The following is a 23,454-nucleotide window of genomic DNA, read 5'->3' as shown; positions in this document are numbered from 1 at the left end:
CCTTCCTGACATCCTGGCTGCTCTACCCCCTAATTATTACATGCTGAACGCCAATCGGCCTATTGGCCGTCGTGGCGGTGGGGTGGCGGCAGTCATACACAAAGTTTTGCCTTTCATCGCGTCCTCCTCACTATGTCTCCCTGATGCCGAGAATCTCGTCATCAGCCTGGCAACTGAAGCTGGCGCTCTGACCCTCATTGTCTTATACCGTCCCCCTTCCCCCATGCCCCTGTTCCCTGCCGCTCTTTGCGAGCAGCTCTCTGCCTTGATGACTTCTTCAGCCCGCATTGCTATGTTCGGAGACTTTAACTATTGGTTTAATCACGCTGACGCTGGCCCTCATGCCATCGAATTGTTCGAGGCACTCCTTAGCCTCAACCTGACTCAGCACGTCACCTCCCCTACTCAAATCGGGGGTCATATCCTAGACCACATCTGGACACAGGGGGTGTCGCTTTCTTGTCCGATTATCTCCCCCTGTGTCTGGTCCGATCATTTATTGATCGAGTCTTCCATTCTTGTAAAGGGTCTGGTTAGGCCTCCTCCTTTGGAGGGAGGGACCGCTCGGAAATGGAAGGCCCTTGATTCATCTGCCTTCCTTTTCTCCCTTGCTGAGACCCAGCCTCTAACTACTGACATCTCAGACGTTAACATCATGGACGCTAATATCTCCCATTGGCTCACGACGGCTAGCGACCTATTTGCACCCCTGTCCTGCTTCCCTCGAACACGCCTCAACAACTCCCATAAATGGTACAACTCTGCTCTGAAACAACAACATCTTGAGCTGCGCCAACTGGAGCGTAGATGGAGGCGTAATTATCTTAGCTCCGACAGGGAGGCGTACGTGTCCGCACGGAAAGCTTATAAAAAAGCTATCATCACAACCAAGTCTGCTTTCGTCTCCGAGAGAATTTTAACAGCTCCCAACAAATCCAAAGAGATTTTCAAGGTCCTTGGCGAATTAACATCGGACGCCAGGACACTCCCGAATTTGCCTCCCTCTGCAGAGTCATGCAATGCTTTAAACTCCTTTTTTATTGACAAGATTGCCATAATTAAAAATTCTATTCCCCATTCCCCCTCTCTAGCCACAGCAGTATCCCCCCCCGCCAATACCTCTACTTTGTCCCGGTTTCCTACACTTGATCCGGATTCCCTTGCCAAATTGTCCACCCGTGTGAAATCTGGTTCCCCCAAGGACTGCTGTCCCCCCTCTGTGCTTCGCGACATCTGTCACACCCTTCCACATTGCATCCTACCCTTACTTAATTTTTCCCTCAACTCTGGCATAGTCCTCGGGTCATTTAAGGAGGCCGTACTGGTGCCCCTGTTAAAGAAACCCGGCGCGGACCCAGCGGTCCTCGCTAACTATCGGCCCATCTCCCTCTTGCCTTTCCTGTCTAAAATCTTGGAGGCACATGTCACTACTTGCCTGTCGCAATTCATTGAGGAGTCCAACTTCCTGGCAATCAACCAGGCCGGTTTCAGACCAGCCCATTCTACAGAGGCTGTGATTCTTGCCGTGTTGGACAACCTCAGAAGCAACGCCGACAGAGGACTACCCCAGGCATTAGTCCTACTTGACTTATCGGTGGCATTCGACACGGTGGACCACAACATCTTACTCCACCGTGTCGAGTCCGCCGGAGTCCATGGGCCTGCATTGTCCTGGGTTAAATCTTTTTTAGAGGGGAGATCTCAGGCAGTTAGTTTAGGTCCTTTCAGCGCCACCAGCGTTTCGTCATCTTGCGGGGTCCCTCAGGGATCTTCCTTGTCCCCCCTTCTTTTTAATTTGTACCTTCAACCCCATCTCCACTCTTTAGGTAGGTGGGACGTCACCGTGTTTAATTACGCGGATGATTTGCAAATTATTTTCCCCCTCACCTCCCCTGACGCTGTCACCAACTTTCAGAAGGCCATGACACACATCCAGCACTGGATGAACAAAATCAATTAAAGCTCAACCCTGGCAAGACTGAGCTTCTCCTCCCTGGGAGAAGTGCCCCTTATTGGGGCCCCCAGTACTGGCCCATTGAGCTTGGTACACCTCCCTCTCCTGCTGGCTGCGTAAAGAGCCTCGGAGTCATTATTGACTCTGGGCTCACTCTCAAGGCCCAGGTGAGTGCAGTAACATCCTCCTGTATGTTCCAGCTATACAGGATACGGAAAGTTGCCCACCTCCTGACTCCTGAAGCCTTGCTACAAGTCTTAATAGCCTTGGTGATGTCCCGTCTGGACTTCTCTAATTCGATATATCACGGCCTTCCCAAATCTCAGCTGTCCAGGCTACAGATTGTTCAGAACCAGGCTGCCAGACTTGCATTCAAAATCCCCAGATGGCAGTCGGCCCAACCTTTATTACATCAACTCCACTGGCTACCAGTCAGTGAAAGAATAGCTTTTAAGGTCCACTGCCTGGTCTTCAAGGCTCTCACTGGTCCTTCCCCTGCTTTCCTGAAGTCCCTGATCACTCCCTATTGTCCCTCTCGCACCCTGAGGTCCACCCACCTCCAGCTCCTAGTCGTTCCCCGTTTCAAACTTACTAAATCTGGTGGTCGCAGCTTCTCTCACCTGGCCCCTAAGCTGTGGAACTCTCTCCCACTCTCACTCAAGACCTCTTGTTCCCTTCTTTCTTTTAGGAAATCCTTAAAAACTCTGCTCTTCTCCCATCCCCACTAAATTCCTTCTGTCCAATCTCAGTATCCTATCAGCGCCAGGAAACTCATGGTGACAGTGCGCTAAATAAATGACTCTTAACATTAACATTAACATTAACAAAATTGTTGTGATAAGAGATGAGGTGAGGTGGCTTTTCAGTCAGGTGGCTTTTCAAACCTTGGTGGGGCTTTGCAGATGATTCATTTAAGTGTGAAAGGTATTCAGAATTTGTAAGCATAACATGTTGCTGTGTCTGTCTCAGTCTAGTCTGTTTTTGTGTCCTGCACCACCTGGAGCCAATAAAGGATGTTTACATTTGCAGCCATATGTTACAGCTGGCTGGAGATGATGGGGCAGATCCTGAAATCTAAAATTCACTTATAATTGTGAGGACAGGGACAAGGTCAGCTCCTCAACAGCCTCAGTGTGTGCTGGTAAACAGTGTGACCTTTCTGGTTGTGAGATTATGGGGGAGGTTTACAAGCCCCTTGCGTCATTTTTGCGCCGCTGATGCGTCACTGTTTGTAATGCAGAAGCAGCATAAAAACGCGGCCCATTTTAAACGTGACGGATCTAGGGAGATGCGTCACGTTGTAAAGCCCTGCGTCAAGTATAATGTATGCAGGGTGGGCGTTCCAACGCAAAAAAGCCTCGTAGAAGTGACGCAGTGAAATGTACAAGATTTCACTGCGCCACTTCTAGGACGCCACTGCGTCAAATTCTTACGCCTGCTTGAAGCAGACGTAAGGAGTGACGCAGTTCAATGAGGATAGGCCTCCCCCTGCATTGTTGGAGTTGCGTTGTGCTTGTGACACAACTCCAGCAATGCGTCAGAATTTTTGACGCATCTGTCAATCCTTGTGCCGTGGTGCGCCGTATTGTAAATATGGCGCATCCATAGTGACGCAAGGGTTTCTCACAGTGGCGCAGGGAAAGTGCCGCATCTTTGCCGAAGCATCACTTTCTTGTAAATCTGCCCCTAAGTGTTTATCTTTATGAAGAGCAGTGATGTTGTGCCATGGATCTTAGACAACTTACAGAGGTTGAAGGAAGGCACCGTGGTAAAAAAGGCATGTGTTAAGAGTCTTTGTGTGAGAATCAAATAGCATCAGGAGTCCAGTGGTGCATTCACACATCCAGGTGCTCACCATCCAGTTTGAAAGATTTGAATGGATGAGATTCCACAATTTGAGCGATCATGTTAAATGCTGTAGCGGGTTAGAGAATTCTGCTCTGTCCTTTGACAGAGTTGAGTTTGTGGTATCCCTGCCCTATGTCCATTAATGGGCATTAGGCAACATTTAATGTATTTATGGTGGCCCTCTGCACCAAGTCGTGAGGACCAGGTCAAGGAGGGTCTGGCAGGCGAGCGAGAGCTCCTTTGTATGACTGGGACATATGAATGGATTAGTTGCAAGTGCAGAAGAGATTTGACATCTACAAGTTGTGATGGGAGAGGTGGAGTGAATCAGTGTGTGACTGAGTTGTGTCCTGTGCATGCGTTGATATGTTAGAGGTACTGATCAGACTCACTGACGATGGACAACTGATGAGTATAGGAGTCAGGCAGCTCTGTCCAATCTGTATGGAGACAATGAAGAACAAAGGGTCTTTCCAGGGGTTGAGCAATAGAAGTCAATATGAAGATTTGCCCCCAGTGAAGATTATTTAGTTAGAAGGACAAGAACCTGTCAAGATCTTCAGCCCAGCATGGGCGTTGAGTCACTAAAATGGCAGAGGTAGCTGAAGTGACATCCTACACCCTTTTACTGTATTGACAACACAGGAAGTGATGTCACATAACCTTAGACCTGATAACCTCAAGAAATTTCTTCTCACTCTTTCTCTTACTCACTAATTCATACTCTCTTGCTCCCTCTGACTTTCTTCTTCTTTCTAGCACACACACACCCAATACCACTATCCCACATGCTAACATACATGCTCATATGTTTACATTGGGTCTGGGTGGCAAATTCCGTTCTGCTAGCAGAATTTGCGGAATTTTAGTAATTTCACATTCTGCGGAGAACGCGGAATTGGCAACAATTTTTTGCCTGTTCTCGCTTTCAAAATGCGTGTTTGCGAAGTATTTCTCCCCGAGCACGCAAACAGCATTCACGAACAGGAAAAAAGCATCGTGAACGGGCGGAACAAGCAATTCCGCGTGTTCGCTGAACTTTTGCGTGCTCGCTGAGATTTGTTACCGTTTCGCTGAGCTTAGCGTTGCGCGACTATGCAAATTCCGCTCACCCCTAGTTTACATGCACTCTTATGCACACTCTAACTCACCCACATGCACGCATATGCGATACATTGAAAAGTATTTTAGTTTATTTACCTAAGATGCCAGTGAAGGTCCCTCCCCAGACCCTGCTGCTATACTTTGTATTACATTAATAGTGAACTGCAGATTATTATTCAGTATCAGCGTAAAACAAAGTGAGTGGAAATACAGGTTGGAGCCTCATGCTGGGGACGTGAGACGCTAATGTGTTCTTGCCACTGACTTTGACAGCTTTAAGGTCAAAGGTCACAAAGGCAGTGCCAGGGGTTGCAAGGGGCAAACCAGGGGTCTCAGCTGTGACCCATACCTGATATGCATGCAGACCAATGCTCTGAGTATGTCCTAGGGAAGGTGTTCTCTTCAAACGAGCCAATGGATGCTCGGGGGCCCCTCACCAGTAACCTGGGATGGGCAGAAATATTAGTAGAAACTGGAAACTGGTACCTAGATGAACAAGATGATATTATTCTATTGGGCAAGGCATTTTGTAGGTTCATTAGAGTTATGATGGGACCCTTTTCAACATTTTGTTTGCATTTTTTAATTCTAGCCTGGGGAGGGGGTCTGAAAGGGCTCTGCTAAGACTTCACGGGTAAATTGAACGCTCTCAAATGATACTTTAAGAGCAAAATATGATTTGTCAATATCTTGCATTATATTTCATTTACCTAAGCAGTCTACCATAAAAAACAAACCTAGTGAGATACCGATCAGAAACTAGCTTTAGTAAATTATATGTCATGCCTAGTAGAAAATGTCTCTTACCATGACATTTTCTGTGTGAACCAGTCTTCCACTGGTATCTCTTGAGACTTTTGAGTCCAAGATGCACCCTCAAATAAAAAAAAAACTTTCAAAAACTGCATAATATAACAATTTCACATATTTTGAAATAATCAAGCAAGGTGACAGTTTTCTTGAAGCTTGTTTCGTAAGACACGTGTGATATCTCCTGATTGGAGATTGAAGGAATTAGCAGTGCAAATTTTTAATAGTTGATAAAAGCAATGACATTTTATAGCATGGTACAATGTAACAGCAGGAGCAAACAGCCAATGAATTATAATGTCATTAGCTATGGAGATGACAGATAACCTCAAAACCTAACAATAGTGGGAAATTGTTCCCACTATTGTTAGGTTTTGAGGTTATCTGTCAAATGTTGCTTGGAAGTTTATAGAATTGGCTGGCTATTTCAAAATCTTGAGTTGCTTTGCAGGATACTGAAAGTTGTCAGAAGAGTCTTTGGGTGTGATTTAAATCTCATTGGATGGGTTACGACGTCACAACGGTGATAGATAACCCCTCCACCATAATATAAATCCCATTATATCTTCTGGGATTTTTGGCAGATGGGATATCCGTCACCGTTGTGACGGAGTAACACGTCCGCCAAGATCTAAATCAGGCGTTCTGTTATGACAACTTTTATCCATTGACCTACTGATGGATCTCAAGAGATGTAGCCAATCATCTTGAGAAAGTGATTTGGGTAAGAAGGTTTAACATGTTGGTGATGTTGGAACATACACATGTAAATGTACCATTAATTGTTTTGAGGCTTTTCCATAAGGTATTTTGGAGCATATAAATTAGTCTTCCTGTACTACTCTTTTACGGATTTTTACAATCCTTTGTCAATTGGTTTCAGATCACAGAAAACAGGAATAAAATGGGAATATTCAGTGAATAATCTTATGCAAAGAGTAGTAATAGAAAGCGCTGTTCCTTTTTTGCATTATTACTTTTAAGGAGTTAGAAGTTTGGTGGTTGATCCACAAATTCACTATGAGTATTAATTAGTACACTTGAAGCATCCCATCCTGTACCCTGATTTGCCTTCGGGAACCGGTCCCAAAATGTAGAGACGGGCGGGACTTCTAATTTGCTAGTAGTGAGCACTGCTTTCTTATATCTGGATGTCAATGAAATAGGGAAGTTTGATTCAACCCATCATAATCCTATTCTGCAGTTTTGGGTGTTTATAAGTTATAAACCAACTCAAACAGAAATCATCACACTTTTCTCTTAACCCCGTTCATTAACTTGTTTAAACGCATTGGCCTCTGAATGCTGAGAAAATTCAAGAAAAACCTTATGTCGCAAATGACCAATTACATTAAATATACTGTGGACGTCCTGTCAAACAAACCACAGCAGAAACCCTGCCATACTGGGTACCATGTAACCACAAATGAGAGATGAATTCACCCTAACATTAAGAGAATGACACATAAACCAGCTATTCCCCTAATTATGAGTGGTCTGGAGATGCATTCACCCTACCACTCCACTCCTTCCAACATTCCTGGTGCCTCTGGGTCTGTTATTACTGAGTATGAACAGGTCTGAACTGATAAATACATAGTGAAGACACTTGGCCCAAAGTCTTGAGCTAAACACACAATGAAGGGAGGAGCACATCCCCTTACCTTCCGCGCCATCCCTCCACCACCGCCATCCACACCAGGGGCCTTCAAAATAATCAGGACCCACTAATCACTTATTTACTTATTCGCTTTTTTGTCTCGCACGGCTTTACCCTGGGAAAAAAGGTACCAGAGAACTTCTTCTATTGGTCCTTCATATTATTACAGTACAAGATATTGACCCAGGCAGGAGGTGAGAGGGTATGAGTCAGGAGCAAATCCGGGCCTTCTTCAATGTATGTTTCACAACAGCAAAGGCTTGAAGTCAGGAGGAGCATGTTTTTGATTTTCCAGGCTGATGCTAAACAATATGATGGAGACAGGTGGGTGCATCTTAGTTGGGCGGGAGTTCCAAATGTGCTAAAGAAATGCTTGCTTCACAGTGGAGGTTTGTCTAATATTGGGAGGTTTCATATGTAGGGAGTGCTTTCTGCTTAGGTCTTTTCTTTCTCCAGCTAAGGTCAGGTTCTTAAGTCTGGTGGTCCTATATGTCTGTCTAAAGAGGCAGGCAGTTCAATGATTTCCAAACTGGAGTAATGTGCTTGTTCTGGACATGTGAGAAGCCTAAATGGAGGCAAAGGAAATACAGTGATGGGGGACTATGAATAAAGCACTTCCATAATCCATTCTAGATAAGATCATGGCCTGCACTAAACTTCACTGATCAGATTTGGACAGGAAATGTCTGATCTTACAGTCTACTTGTGAGCACATCTCCAGTTTCCATGTCTATAATGGGGACACATGATGGCCATGGAGCAGAGAAGGAGTTTGTTCTGTCAAACCAGTGACTGTATGCTCAGCTGCCAAACTTTGAATCATCCCTAGGGGATATAACCTAAAGCAAAGCTAAATGAAATTCTTGGTGGCGCCCTGCCATAAAAATCTATGGGGACTTCAACAGTCCATTAGTTTATGCATTTGGTTGTTTACTCTTATTTAAAAACAAATGTAATCAGAACTAAGCCAAACTTAACTAATGTTAATCAAAAACTTGAACATACAACTGAAATAATGTTATTTACTTAAGGGTTTTTTTGCAAAATATTCTGTGTCGCATTTTGTTCATTTCAGAGTGCCAGGGCTTCACATAAAATTCTAAATGAAGGAATACACGGGGTAAAAATCTCTCCTAATGGATATGTTTATTTATTTAGATCAAGTTTGTATAGCACAAGAGCGCTTTATGAGGGATGCATAAATAGTGATTACAGGAGATATAAAACAATAGGATGCGTTCAGGAGATATAATACAGGTAGCAAGCATACAGTAAAACGCAAGATATAAGGAGAGAAATTTACAATGGGGAAGGAGAGGAATGACAATGTAGTTCTGATGTATTTAAAGTAGATAGTGGCATGGGGCATAGCATTGTGGGTCAGGTAGGATAGTTTATTCCAAGGACGGCATGAGTAGCTTGGTAGGAAGATTTGATTTAGGAGGAAGGGTTTAGGAATTTGTTAAGAAAAGATAGTCTGAAGTTTTTCCTGAGGTGTAGCCAGGATCAGTTGTCACTTAGTACTTTTGGAAGGGTGTTCCAAATTCTGGAAACATTCATGGAGAATGAACTGGTGAGAGATTTGTTAGTCTTGAAATTGGGTGGAATTAGAAGCAGTTTTGGCCCAATTTTGAGAGTTTGTTGGTGAGGTAGGTGTGGCTGTCCTGAGTAGATGGCTGTGTGGGTTATGCAAATTGTTTTGAATATACATCTTGCTTCAGTTGGTAGTCAATTGCGTTTTTAAGTGTGGGAGTGATTTGGTAGTATTATTTCTTTTCAGAGAGATGTCTGACTGTGGTGTTGAGTGTGGACTTCATTGGTAGGAGGTGTTTTTTTGGGGTGCCGTTGGTTGTTGTGTTGCTATAGTCCAGTTTGGAGAGGACTAGGGATTGTGTGACGGTCTTCAGGTCATTAAGGCGGATGAATGGTTTAATGATTTAACACCTCCCATGCTAGTGACGGAACTGCTCCGTCATCAGCCTCAGTCGCGCTGTGCTGATGACGGAGCGATTCCGTCATGGCCCGCTCGGCGCGCCTGCGCGGCGCTGATTTTGCGCCTGCGCTGCGCGTTCTATTGAGCAGGCAGGGCCGTGATGGAACTGCTCCGTCATCAGCAGAGCGCCCCCGAGGCTCGTGACGGAGCGGTTCCGTCACGAGCATGGGAGCGCCGCCGCAGCCAAGGGGTTAAGGTGTTTTAGCGTGTAGGATGCTCTTTCTGCTGATGCACTGATGTGGTCTTCCATGTTGTGGTTCTTATTGAGAGTGACCCTAAGAGATTTAACTGAATTGGAGACTAATAGTTTACAGCTCAGTGCCATTAGGTTGTCGAGCCAGTTATGGATAGGGAGCAGCCTAATGTTTGGCTGGATGAGGAGAAGTTCAGTTTTGTTGGGATTGAGCTTTAGGCGATTGTTGGTCAGCTAGGTTTGTATCAGAGAGAGCATGTTATTTAGGTGTTGGATGTCTATAGGTGACATGATTTTTACGAATGGTTAAACCACTAGCAGCTTTACACCCAAATTGTTGACTATGCACACGCCATGGTGGAGCGAAGTAGCCTGCCACCCGCCTCCCTCCCGCCCCCTTGTAAATGCCCTGGCAACTATTTAAAACATTGTTAAATAAATTAAGACGACTTACCTTACATGCGGCGTCCCGGGGCTCCCTCTTCCTAGTTTCTCGCCACGTCTTCCTGACAAATGCGCAATTTTTTTAATGATCTTTCTGTCGGGAATAATCTGTCATGTCATATGATTAGAAATTCACATGGATAGCTTAAATGTCAACCAACAGAGGGACCTTTCTTTTCATCCTGTGTTCGTTCAAGTAATGTAGGACTAGAATACGTCTCTATATCACACCATACCCACACAATGCTGCTCCTGAGTGCACCATCTACATAAAAGTAGTTATTACAACACCAAATAATAATATGAATATTATTAATGATTGAATATTGTAATCATTATAATAAGAATAAGAATAATAAATAAGAATACGAATATTAGAAAAGATAATAACAAAATAATAAAAAAATTGATGGAAATTGTGCAAAACTATGCATAAGTATATGAAATGCATATCCATAATTTAGCGCTATATCTCAGTATCAAATCCATCCTCACATAAAAAAAAATTGCAAGGACACCTTCTGAAGCCAATTACTTGTTAAGTGTACCAATTCCAAATTTGAACTTCCATTATTTTGGGTAGAGTTCCAAACAAATAAATATAGCCTGAATAGGGCCAGCTAAATGTAGATGACAACAGTGAAGACCCACTGACCTTGTACACATAATGGGGCATATTTATCATAGTGTTGCGTCGCCCTTGTGCCGCACAAGCGAGACACAACACTAAAGTCAGATTTATCAAGCCACGTAAGGCCATCTTGCGTGTCCCTGCATTGCTTGATACATATAGACTAACGTAAGGTTCTGCAAATCACTGCAATGTATTACTCTGCCCCAGGGAGACCTTCCATGGGTGGAGCTTGGCTGTTCCCACGCATCCAATCATGGATTTTGGTGCATTCGCAGATTTACCAACAGCAGTAAACATGTGAAAGCATCAAAATGCTACACCCTCTCAGAGGGGATTTGCAACCAGGATACATATCTTTACTTCTCCTCATTGTTTCCAATTTATCAGTGTCCTACATTCTGAGGCACACATAGAAGGAGGTAAATGCCTCTGAGTATTGTTTTTGTGGCAGACGGTGTCCCTTCCTGCACAAAAAAAATCCTGCCTGCAATGCCGGCATCCTTGATCCATGATGCAAGGGTACCTGAATTGGCTCAAGCAGCATATTGTGAGCCAGTGCAAGGAAAGGAAAGGTATGCAGTGTATTATGCTAAACATGGCTCATTACAGCCCTGTCACGTAGCACAGCAAGGTGGCTTGCTGCGCAACATGGAATAATGATAAATCTTCCACTATGTATTGATGTCCAGTGAAGAAGGCAATGGGGATAAAAGATCTGAATATTGTGGCTGTTAAAGCCAAGCTAATTATGTTATATGGGCAGTAGCATTGAACCTACAGCCTGATCTACTGAAACAGAGTCTACACCTAGAAAATAACAGAGTAAACACCTAGAAACTAATGGAGTCTACAGCTAAAAACTGACAGAGTCTACACCTAAAAACTAACAGAGTCCACACCTAGAAACTAACAGAGTCTACACCTAGAAACTAATGGAGTCTACAGCTAGAAACCAACCAAGTCTACACCTAAAAACTAACAGAGTCTACATCTAGAAAATAACAGAGTAAACACCTATAAACTAATGGAGTCTACAGCTAGAAACCGACAGAGTCTACACCTAAAAACTAACAGAGTCTACACCTAGAAACTAACAGAGTCTACACCTAGAAACTAATGGAGTCTACAGCTAGAAACCAACCAAGTCTACACCTAAAAACTAACAGACTCTACATCTAGATATTAACCGAGTCTACACCTAGAAACTTATGGAGTCTACACCAAGAAACTAACCGAGTCTACACCTAGAAAGTAAACGGGTCTTCACCTATAAACTAAAAGAGTCTACACCTAGAATCTAACGGAGTCTATACCTAGAAACTAACAGAGTCCATACCTAGAAAGTAACCAAGTCTACACCTAGAAACTAATGGAGTCTACACCTAGAAAGTAGCAGAGTATACACCAAGAAACTAACCAAGTCTACATCTAGAAACTAACGGAGTCTACACCTAGAAACTAACAGAGTCTGCACCTAGAAACTAACTGAGTCTACACCTAGAAACTAACAGAGTCTACACCTGGAAACTAACTAAGTGTACACCTAGAAAAGAAATCTACACCAAGAAACGAACAGAGTCTACATCTAGGAACTAACCGAGTCTACACTTAGAAACTAGAAGAAGAAAACCACACAGTGAGTGGGCAGTATAGAAAGCAAGACATTCCAATCCATGGATCCAGCTTTGGATTAAGGAGAAATTTTTGTTTTGCCTTGTTTTGTTCTATTTTGGCTTGCATTCATATTGCATTATGATACTTTTGTTTGTGTTGTGTGGCTATGATTTGTCATAATTTTTGGCACCACCAGTTTCCAAGCCTTGATAGAGGAATTGAGAATTGTCACCGCTCAAGGTCCTAACAGAATGGACAAGCTGGTCAGTAGTTCAAATGTATGTGTTCATGTCTCATGAAGGTTCAAATAAAATACACTGACTTCATGTGTTTCATGAATGTGTATGTCAGCAGGAGGATTCATTAAAGTTGCTGCACATTGACTTGACTACAAATATGTGTTTTGCCTTCTCTTTTCTTAGGATGCTTTCCAACAATACACCAAGAAGAAAGTCACCTGGATATACCTATATGAACCCATATACATGTGCACTCGGAAACAAGGTCCCTTGATCAGTACAGATGAATCATCGTTAGTAAACAGAGTGATCATGAAGCCAGAACTCAAAGTAAGTTCTTTTAAAAATGTACATTGGACAAGTGTCATTATATGAAAGAATTAATTGATCTTAATAATTTCATAAACAAGCATCTTAAGTGCACAGAAATCATTGTTTCTGTTACATATAGTCAAATGTGCCAAAAACAGGGACAGGTGTCTAGTATTTATTCCCTTTGAGCCTGTAGCACTTGCTTCTCATGTTCTCTTGGGCACTTGACCCAAAGTGTGTGATTTTGCTACATCTCTTTTCACCCTCATACCTGACCTGACATGACCTCCTTCACTCTCAACCATATGGATGTTTGTGCAGCACCTCACTTTGAAACACTGCTGTTGGAATTAAGACATTCTCTGCAAAGGGTTCAGTTACTTCTGGAACCAGGCTTTGGTTAGCAAATAACACAGAGAGATAACAAGCATTGGCACTGAAGAGGCAGAGAACTAACCTCTGAACCTCTTCTTAGGTGAGGTAATCAAAGTTATACATCAAATCACTGACAAGTATCTTACAAACTTGTTGTAAAATAGTAATGACGATGTTACACGGGATGTCAATTTAGTAAAGGAGTTTATTCAGTTAGAGCGCAGAAAGACCCGACCAACAGGACCGGGATCCAACGGGCAATAACAGCCGTTAGAATGGAACACTGGCCACGTAATGTAAGCGGGCAGCTCGAGCGCAGCACGAGATGCACGCTGAGGACAGGGGAAAATATAACACATCTCCTTTCCTTAAACAGTGGAAAGGGAAAGCACCTTAAAGTAAATTAAGCAAAACACAGCAGAACACAAAATGAAGATATTGCTTATAACACGTAGTTTTCAGTTTAAGAACAAAAGAAACAATTAAACCATGACCATGTAAATAGCATTGTAAATGGCACTGCTCAGAACATAAGCTTTTCAAGTAACATAAAGCTATGTAACCCCACACCCTTCCTTGGATGAGCAAAATGTACACAAAATCTTTTAAGTAAGCAGGAGCAACTCTTTTGCGAATTGGTCTGCAAGCCTCTTCAGCAATAACCTTTTTGGTGACAGGCACATGAGTGGTTGGCTTTTTCCCTTTTCTGGTAAAGCGCTACCCTGCGCAAATTCCAAGTTTGCCCATTCTGCAGCCTAACGTAATTACCAGCCACGGACTTCACCTGGTAAGGTCCTCTAAACTTGTTAAACATACTCTGATTCCCGCCAGGTTTTACCTTTACCAAATCCCCTTCAGCAATGTTAGTGGGGGCACAATTCCTTGACTTACAGTGACTATCTTTCTCTACTTTCCCATGTAGCCAAGTGGGAATCAATTTCGTACCCGCAGGCCTCCCTCTCATGAGTTCAAAAGGTGTAATAGACATGTTACTATGAACAGTTGTACGGTATGCCCACAACATTTCTTTAATCTCCTTCTGCACAGACCGACCAGCGGCCAAGGCAAGTTGCATAGTGCCTTTTACAAGTCTATTCACCCTCTCGCACAATCCGTTCCCTTGAGGGTTGTAGAGTGACGTGCGCAGGTGCTTTAAACCCAAAAACACAAAATAATTCTCCATGATTGCCGAGGTAAGTTGTGTGCCATTGTCTGTTAAAACTACCGAAGGGATCCCTTCACGCCTAAATATCTCATCTAGAACCTTAACCGTGGATTCAGCAGTGATGCTCTTCATAAAGGCAACCTCCACCCACCTTGAAGCCGAGTCCACTAACACCAAAGCAAACCTCTCTGAATCCAGCAGGTCATGAAAAGGTCCTATGAAGTCAACACAGACCTTCTGCCACGCACCATCGTCCGAGACGATCTGTCCCGTAGTACCCTTACTGGCACGGACCTGTAGCCTCTTTTCCGACTCTTTGCATGACTGACATTGCTCAACCCAACTCTTCACCTGTACATCAACTCCCGGCCACCAAAAGTCAGCCTTAACACGTTTGCCAGTAAGGGTCTGTCCTAGGTGGCCCTCATGCGCCAAAGCAATGATACGGGGTCTAAGGGAAACAGGTGGTATGTATTTCTCACCCCGCACAAGGATGAACTCAGTCAGTAAAGAAATTTCATCCTGTAACTGTACGTAGGGCCTGAGGGCGGGTGAGACCGTACTTTGCCTAGATACACCCTCCTTGCACATCCTGATCAAACCTTCCATCACAAGATCCTTTTTCATTTCCTGCATCCATTCTGCCTTGGATATGGAAGAAGGTAAGTCACTCTCTAGGTCATCTAAAAACGCGACCACACTCTCAGTCACCAACTCTCTAGGTAGTACCTTAGTGTCAGGTAACCTCGATAAGCAATCAGCAACACTGTTGCACCAACCTGGTAGATATTCCACATTGCACGTAAACTCTTGGACGCTGACAGCTAACCTCGCTAATTGCCCTGAGCAATTCCTAATACCCCCAGGGGCCAAAACTTTCAAGAGTGGCTTGTGGTCCGTTCTGAGTGTGAATGTGATCCCCCACAGATACACACGGAAGTACCGAGTGGCCCAAGCAGCCGCCAATGCTTCACGCTCTATGACCGAGTAGTTCCTTTCGGTCTCAGTCAAGGAACGCGAAGCAAACGCAACAGTGTTCTGTCTACCATTACCTTTTTGAGTAAGGACAGCTCCGATCCCAACCGAACTGGCGTCTACAGTGAGAATGGTGTGAAATGACTGTACAAAACTAGAGAGAATGTTAGCATCCACAATATTTTGTTTGATCATTAAAAAGGCGTTCTTTTGGTCAGCTCCCCATGTAAAACCTTTTCCTTTTCTCATGATGGCACGCAAGGGTTCTACTTTTTCTGCAAAATTTTTAACAAATTTAGCATAGTACTCTACCATGCCCATGAAGGATCTTAGCTTGTCTTTGTCATCAGGTTCAGCCACATTGCATATTGTGCTTACTAGATCCTTCTTTGGCTGAATCCCAAGGTCAGACACATGATACCCCAAATAGTCTACCTCCCCAACAGCAAAAACACATTTCTCCCTATGCAAGGTCATACCAGCCCTTGAAAGAGCAGTGAGAACTTTGTCAAGAATGGCATTATGATCATCAACGTCTAAACCATAAATCAGGATATCGTCCTGAAAAATTACCACTCTTTTAATGTCTTTCAGGACGTCAGTGATGATTCTTTGAAATGCGCTTGCCGCAGAGCAAAGGCCGAAGGGAAGTCTTTTGAATTGGTATGTTCCTTCCGGGGTGATGAACGATGTAAACTGCTTTGAGTCCGGGTGAAGTTTCACCTGGTGGTATGCACTGCGAAGATCCAACTTCGAAAAAACCTTGCCTCCACCCAAACTTAGAACAATTTCATTTATGTTGGGGAGTGGAAAGTTGTCCATTATCACAGCCTTGTTTAGACTTCGCATGTCCACACAGAAACGCAAAGAATTGTCCGGTTTCTGTGTGATAACTACAGGACTTAACCATTGTGTGGCCTCCACAGGTTCTATTATGTCATCATCCAATAGCTGTTTGATAATCTTTCTGACCTCATCTCTGGCGGACAAAGGTATTTTCCTCGCAGTGTGTTTTACAGGTGCAACACACCTCTTTGTTTTGATAATATGCTGATAGCCAACAGCTTCCCCCAATTTCTCACTGAAGATGCTCTCATGCCTTTTAAGAATAGCCTCTAAGTCTCCATGAACACTATTACACTCGTTGTCACTATCTATACACATCACAGGTGGGTCTGCTCTCGGGTTCACCCTTATGTTTAACTCGTACTGATGTAACCATCCCAATATAGCAGGGCCGTGTGGTGATACATAAACCTTCCCTCGGGTAATTCTTCCTTTAAACTTAATGGTGGCCTCAAAGAACCCAAGGACACCGATGCTCACCCCTTGATAACCTCTCAAGGTGATGTCGGATTTGACAAGAGTCGACTCTTTACAAGAGGAGTTAAACAAACTCTTTGGAATAATTGTGTATAATGACCCAGTATCCACCATCAAATTTATTACACACCCATTTAATTCAAAGTCTGCTTTTGGGCGAGATAAAATAACACCTTCCATCAATTCCTGGCTCCCAGCAGAAATCATCATTACCTCCGCCTCATCATCAGTGGTTTCACTCTCCACTATGGTAATCTTTTTTGAACTATTTGTTCTACACATGCGTGCATAATGTCCTTTCTTTCCACACTTCAAACAATCTCTGGACAAGGCTGTACAATTTTTTGAGTCAGCCAAGTGAAAAGGGCTACCACACCTGTTGCATGAGCGCGTGACCTGTCTGAATTTGTTTGGTTGCCCACCCCTATTAAACGAGGTTGTAGCCTTCCCCCCTCTATTTGTCTGTCTCCCTTGTAGTAGGTTAATGCTCTCTGAACTATCTGTTTGCAGGACTGCAACATCTTGCCCGCTGGCATGCCCATGTTGTATTCTTTTAAGCTCCCTCATACATCTGTCGCTCTCTTCAGCAACCTTAGCAATTGTAATTGCCTCGGTGAGAGTGGGGTTCTTAGCTGCCCACAGCTTTTCTTGTGTTTTTTTGCTAAGACACTGCACAATTAACTGATCACGGATCATTTCATCCTGAATATTGCCAAATTGGCACTTCACGGAAAGCTCCCTCAACCTAGACACGAATTCATCAATTGTCTCATTTTCTCTTTGGGGAGCAGTGTAAAACTTATGTCTGCGCATTACAACATTTTCTTGTTTTGCAAATCTAGTGTACAATCTAAACAAAGCATCCTTATATACATCATCAATATCTAAGGGGGGATTCGGTAAATATTTGAAAATTCTTTGCCCCTCCTTCCCTAAGGCACCCAGTAACAAAGCCTTTTTCCTGATGGCAGAAAACTTTGTGCCATCTAGGGCTATGATGTAATTTTCAAATGCTTCACACCAATCATCCCATTCCATGGATGGCTCACCCGGGGCACTAAAGAAAGGGACGGGGGCTTGGATGGTATTGCTTACATTCATGGCTAAACACAGGTTATATCAAGATAAACAATTTATACACTAAATGGTAGATGTTACCCCCATTTAAGTGTGTGTGCCACTGCAGTTTTCATTGGTAATGTGTATGACACACTGTGTTTTAAAGTGAGTGTGTCACTGTTGTCTGGATTTCATGCGATCTTTCGTATAAGTGTGTGTGTCACTGTTGTTTCAACCCGCAAATATATGACACACTGTATTTTAAAGTGAGTGTGTCACTGTTGTCTGTATTTTGCAAATGTCGTTTCAAATAGTTGTCTGTGTTGGTTCTAAATGCACTTCACCGCGAGTGCGCTATCCTTTCCTGTTAGCCAAAGTACTCCACTTCTTTGTGCTGGTTTTAAATGCACTTCATCTCGAGTGCGCTATCTTTTTTAATTTGTTATAAGTGCTCCACCTCCTTGAGCGCGTTGCCCTTTTAATTGGTCCCAGTGGTGGGGCTCACCAATGCTGCCTTTTGCTTCAGCAAGTGATTTCCCTTTTTAACCACGACGACACTGGGGCGCTGTTGCTTGCGTTGACGGGCTAAGAGCTTAAAGTTACTGCTCCGTCACGCTTCACCAAAAGCTGTATTCTTCCCCGGTGAGTTATTTTCCCACATACCTTCTAATGAGGCTTACGGTATTTTCAACACTTTGAGCGATCCCTCTCACCGGATCGCGGGGATTCTCCTTCGGTCGGGTCTTCCGTTATTTTTCTTCCTTAACATGGACGTCCGTCGTTGGTTGTCTCTCCCGTCTTCGTCCTCGATCACAAGTCGCCAAAATGTTGTAAAATAGTAATGACGATGTTACACGGGATGTCAATTTAGTAAAGGAGTTTATTCAGTTAGAGCGCAGAAAGACCCGACCAACAGGACCGGGATCCAACGGGCAATAACAGCCGTTAGAATGGAACACTGGCCACGTAATGTAAGCGGGCAGCTCGAGCGCAACACGAGATGCACGCTGAGGACAGGGGAAAATATAACAAAACTATTAGCAAGAAACCTGGAATATAGTTCACAAGTTATCCAACAAACCTTTACCTCAAGAGTCAACAAAAGTGATCTTACTGTCCTGGGCCCTGCTTGGCTGAGCTTCATTAAAATGTCTTGAGGATCATTCTCTGTGCAGACATGTAGAAAGACAGGAGCACATAAGAAGCATTTCAGCCAGATCTTACTCCAAAGGTTAAAAGTAAAGAAGGAAACGATATTCATAGAATGAAGAGTGAGGGGTGATACACCCCACCAAGCGGTTTGAGTACAGCCCTCACTAACATCTGCACAAGTGTGAAATAATAACACTAGATCAGGTGCAGCTCAACTTTCTGACATTAGCAAGAATGTGGGTGTGTTTAATACATATTGATGTCAACAGAGAAGCATTTCATGACACCATTCAGTAACTGCTGGCAGCTTCTGAGATTTAAAATACAGGAAGTGAACTAAGTGAGCAACAGCCTCAGCTAAAAACGAATTTACAGGTAACAATCTAGTTGACACTCAGCATAATTAAGATGCCATCTATAGGTGTTTGAAGAATAAGGGCCCGAATGAGAGTTTGAAGTATTCCACCACGAAAACTGTTCAACCTGTCACATGAGGAGGACATAAAAGCCATGGTTAGCAATTGTAACATCACACTGTGGATGATTTGTCACCACGTTAAACAGTCCCCCCCACTTGTGAGGCATGACATAGAAGTCACACAGCATCTGCTTATGTTTCATCTTGTGTTTAGAAACTGCTGGAGTCACACTAAGCAGCGAGAGGTGAAGAAAAGCTTGGATATGAGCTAATTCCTTCCCATCCAGAACAGTTTTATCATATTTGAAAACTTTCCAGACACACAGAGAGATGACATTCATACAGTTGATAAAATCCTAGGAATAAAATATCAAAGAGATGTGTTGATTAAGAGATTTATAGAGACTGTAGAACACATCTAAAAAAGGTGTGACAAAAAAATATTTAAAATTCAAGTTAGGGTAACATGTTTTTTGTGGAAGGGATAGAAATATGTTTATTTAGGTAACATAATTCATAAATTATGATTTGCCAGGAGAAATTTGGAACTTCTTTTAGGATTAGCTCTGTAGTTCTTGCTGGTAGGTTTTTCAAAGCTAAGCTGGCTTACCCTATACTGTCACATTAACATACTGAGTTGAGTAACCAAATCTTTCTTGTATTTATACAAACAACAACAGCTAAGAATGAGAACTGACATGCATCCATTGTGTCTGTGGTCTCTATGCATTTCAGTGAGCCTCCACGCCTAGCGCCTGGAAGTAGTCTGCCTGACCTCACCGCTGAGTTTGCAGTCTGTGACTGTTGCTGGTGTAGTCTCTGAGAGGGATGACACTACACACCCCTTGTCTATAATGAAAGTACTCGTCAATTATTGTGGTGGGGGTTTCAGGGGATCTGGTGGTGTATGTTGCAGTTTATGTTCTGTAGCTCATCTGGATATGTGAGATTAGGTAAGGGTGCCTTACGTGAAGTCACTGGCACCTCTATGGGTTTATCCTTTTTAGGCTATGCAAAGTTAATCTATGGATTTGTGCAAGCGGGCAGGGGTTATTGCAGAGGTTCTGCAGCGGCTGAAATGGATTGACGCACTGATTGTGTGTTTGTTATTCCTTTTTTATGATTTGATATAATAAGAGATTAGTGTAAATAGCAATGAATATATGCCCTCACACCATCACCCTTCTCACATCATTTCATGTATTGCATTGTAGCATTTATATAGTGCTTCTAGTGCCTAGGTGGGGCACTGAAGCACATGCTTTAGCGTGTGGCACGCTACCCGTTAGGGGTGTTTGTTCTTGGAAAACTGCTGCATTCATAGTTATCTCCAGTCCTTCAATGTCCTGCCCTTGAGTGGTCTGTTTCAGGATATTGGCAATGATTTTCTGATAGTGGACCTACCCTGCAGTGTTTTAGTTTTATTATTGGAGCTTCATCTGGACTGCTTAGGTGTGTGCTTGCTCCACAGTCTGCACTGGTTACAGTTGGCTGATGTGGTATCCAGTTGTAATGCCTCCTCTGCAATTTGTACCATTGCTGTCAACCGAAGAGGATCCTGGAGAGGGTGACCAGAGTATATAGTCATTCCTGGTCAGAAGGGGGGTGTGTTCCTCTGATCTGATCATGGACGTAGTGATCATGAGACTTTGGGCATTCTGTTGCTGAGCGCTCCAAGTGGTTTAATGCTGGAATCAGAGGATCCAACTGTGCGGATTCATTATCTTGGGAAGAGGCATGTTTGTACTTCTTTCCTGAATTTTAAGTGGTCTTGTGAATTTCAGAGGCAAGGATTTCTTCCTGAACAATAGCTCAAGGTGCTAACCTTAAGAAAAGATTCATGTTTTGCAATATCAGTGGAATTGTTGTAGGTCTTGCAGGATTTTTTTCCTGAATGCTTTTTGGATAATGCAGAGTTACTTAGAAATCAAGAGTCTTGCATCTAGTAGCCAAAGATATGCTTAAAGTACTGTGATAATGAGCCCACTGCAGTAGGTGAAGCAACAGTTTTGCTGCAGTGTTTTGGAACCTTTTTAGTTGCTGTCATAGGAAACAAGATGTGACATGTAACAGCCTATTGGAATTGTTGGTTATTGATATTATAAAGGTGAGATCAGCCTCTGTTCTTGACTTTAGGCTAAACAGGGATCAATATCCCTCAGTGTCATTTTCATAATATTGCTGTTGTAGACAAACCATAATCAAGAGTGAAAGCATGGAACAACTTTGGAGTCAAACATCTGGGATTTAAGAATTGGCTTTCCTCTGATTATTTATATAATGAACTGCAGATTATGTGTGCTTCTGTATCCTTTATCTTCTATTCTTGAATTGTATAACCTTGGTTTAAGATTGACCTACACCTTGCTGGTAGCAGTGTGTTTTAATACCATGTGAGTACTGTCTTCAATCAATGTGGACCACCACAGGTTTCAGAGTGTGATTATTCAACTACAGCTACCAATGTGTTATTGTTTGACACAAAACAAATATATTTTACACATTATCCTCTCAGATTACTAGGTTTGCCACTGCAGTTAGCCCCTCATCAGTAGTTCAAGGTTTTTATTTGATTTAATTTAAACCTCTACTGAGGCCAACAAATAAAAAAATACATGAATTTAAAACAATTCTTAGTACATACTTTAATGCAACTTTGAAAAACTCTTTAAAAACTTCATCAAATTATGACAGACAAATTCATCAGAAAGCGACTTGCATAACATGATTTAATCTTGAGCAGATGGGACATTGTTTCTAAAAGAAATGGGCTTTATAAACCGGCTGACAAAACATGAGTTAGATCTTGTACTCCTCCATTACACAAATCACAGATACCTGATATGTTTTTTGAAAGTAATTTTTAATTACGAACAGTCTTTACATCCAATTTGAGGCCTATTCTTGGTGTCAAGTTCTTAAGAAAGAGTTTCAAATGTGCTGGTGTCCAGGATTGTAACAGTGCTAGTGTGCAGTGAGAAGCATTAGAGCTATACTAAGATTCCTATTAAAAATTTACTGCGATTAACCATTTCTAAAAGTCTCCAATTTTGAAATTTGCCTTAGAGATCCTAGGTCAGCGTGTAAAAGGTTATTAGCCCATCTTATTATGTTAAAGATAGCTCTAGCATATGTACTTCCTAAAGAGAACTCTAAGTGTAATGTTTAGCCCTCCTCAATAGGCATCCATAAGGATTATGTGGTTGATTACGAGTCTGGCAGTAACAATCAATCCATTAAATGCTGTTTGGCATGCCCAAGATCAATATTAGCATTCCATACTAGTAGTGTAAAATTGTAAAAGTCCATAGTTAGAAGTTTTTTAAACAATCCATCAGTAATCCAAAGTGCTCAAAGTGCTTGACAACAGCAATCAAGTTTTTGTGTCACAGCTCCATACGTTTAGCATGTTCACAGTTTGCACTCACTGTCAGTGTGAAGACTCCATGCCAACATGCTGTGTTTCAGGAAGCAGCCATATCCTTATTCAGGGTATTACTGAAACATTAAATACATGTTTACTGGGAGGCTGACATCAAATTCAAGATTGACTTATACCGGCCATTGTCAGCCTTTAAGTTAGCAGGAGGCCCCTTTTGATGGTCGTTCAGGAATCTTGAGTTTTTTAAGTCTCCATAAAAGTCTTTGATGGTGGTCGGTGTTGAGTGTAGTGGATATAGGGGCTGTGATGCAACTACATTCCTACACACGGTTAGTTGTAGGTCATCCTAGTTGGATAATGGTGAAATTACCCTATTGCTTCATTTCATTGATGATGTAATATTGTATTGATGTGCATTTTCAGTGCCTCAGAGGGCTCTGTATTGTCTGTCATGCAGAATGTTGCAATTCCTAATCAAACAAACCTGTTCTGGACTGAGGGTCCATGAACTAAAGCAAACCTCGTGTGGCACAGGTACAGCACTAGGCCTAAGATCAACATTTTGCCCCATTGCTCCAACCTAACCAGTGCTCAAGTTCTCTCATATGCATACAGGGATTCATTGGACCTACAGCAGGATTATTAAGAATATCCTCAGTAGTCAAGACTTTATTTGCATACTTGAACTTGTTTTACTCTACAGGTGAGGTGCATCCAGGTACAGAAAATTTGCTATGGCTGACACAGTTCAGAGAAGCAGTTCCAGAAAATTGGGTGAGTTAAAGCTACTGTTTACCTGT

General features: G+C 42.8%; 1 protein-coding gene across 1 annotated transcript in view; it reads left to right on the top strand.

Annotated features, from left to right (window-relative positions):
* Window positions 1–23,454, top strand: part of LOC144792094 (putative cation-transporting ATPase 13A4) — a 506,631-nt gene that overhangs the window by 994 nt on the left and 482,183 nt on the right. Inside the window, 2 exon segments of the mRNA XM_078666960.1 lie at window positions 12,677–12,823; window positions 23,358–23,428. Of these exon segments, the coding sequence (XP_078523086.1) occupies window positions 12,677–12,823; window positions 23,358–23,428 (218 nt within the window).

This window comes from Lissotriton helveticus, chromosome 11 (assembly GCF_964261635.1).
Source record: "Lissotriton helveticus chromosome 11, aLisHel1.1, whole genome shotgun sequence".
NCBI lineage: Eukaryota > Metazoa > Chordata > Amphibia > Caudata > Salamandridae > Lissotriton > Lissotriton helveticus.
Note: the sequence above shows the minus strand (reverse complement) of the source record. Positions and strands in the feature narration are given on the sequence as shown.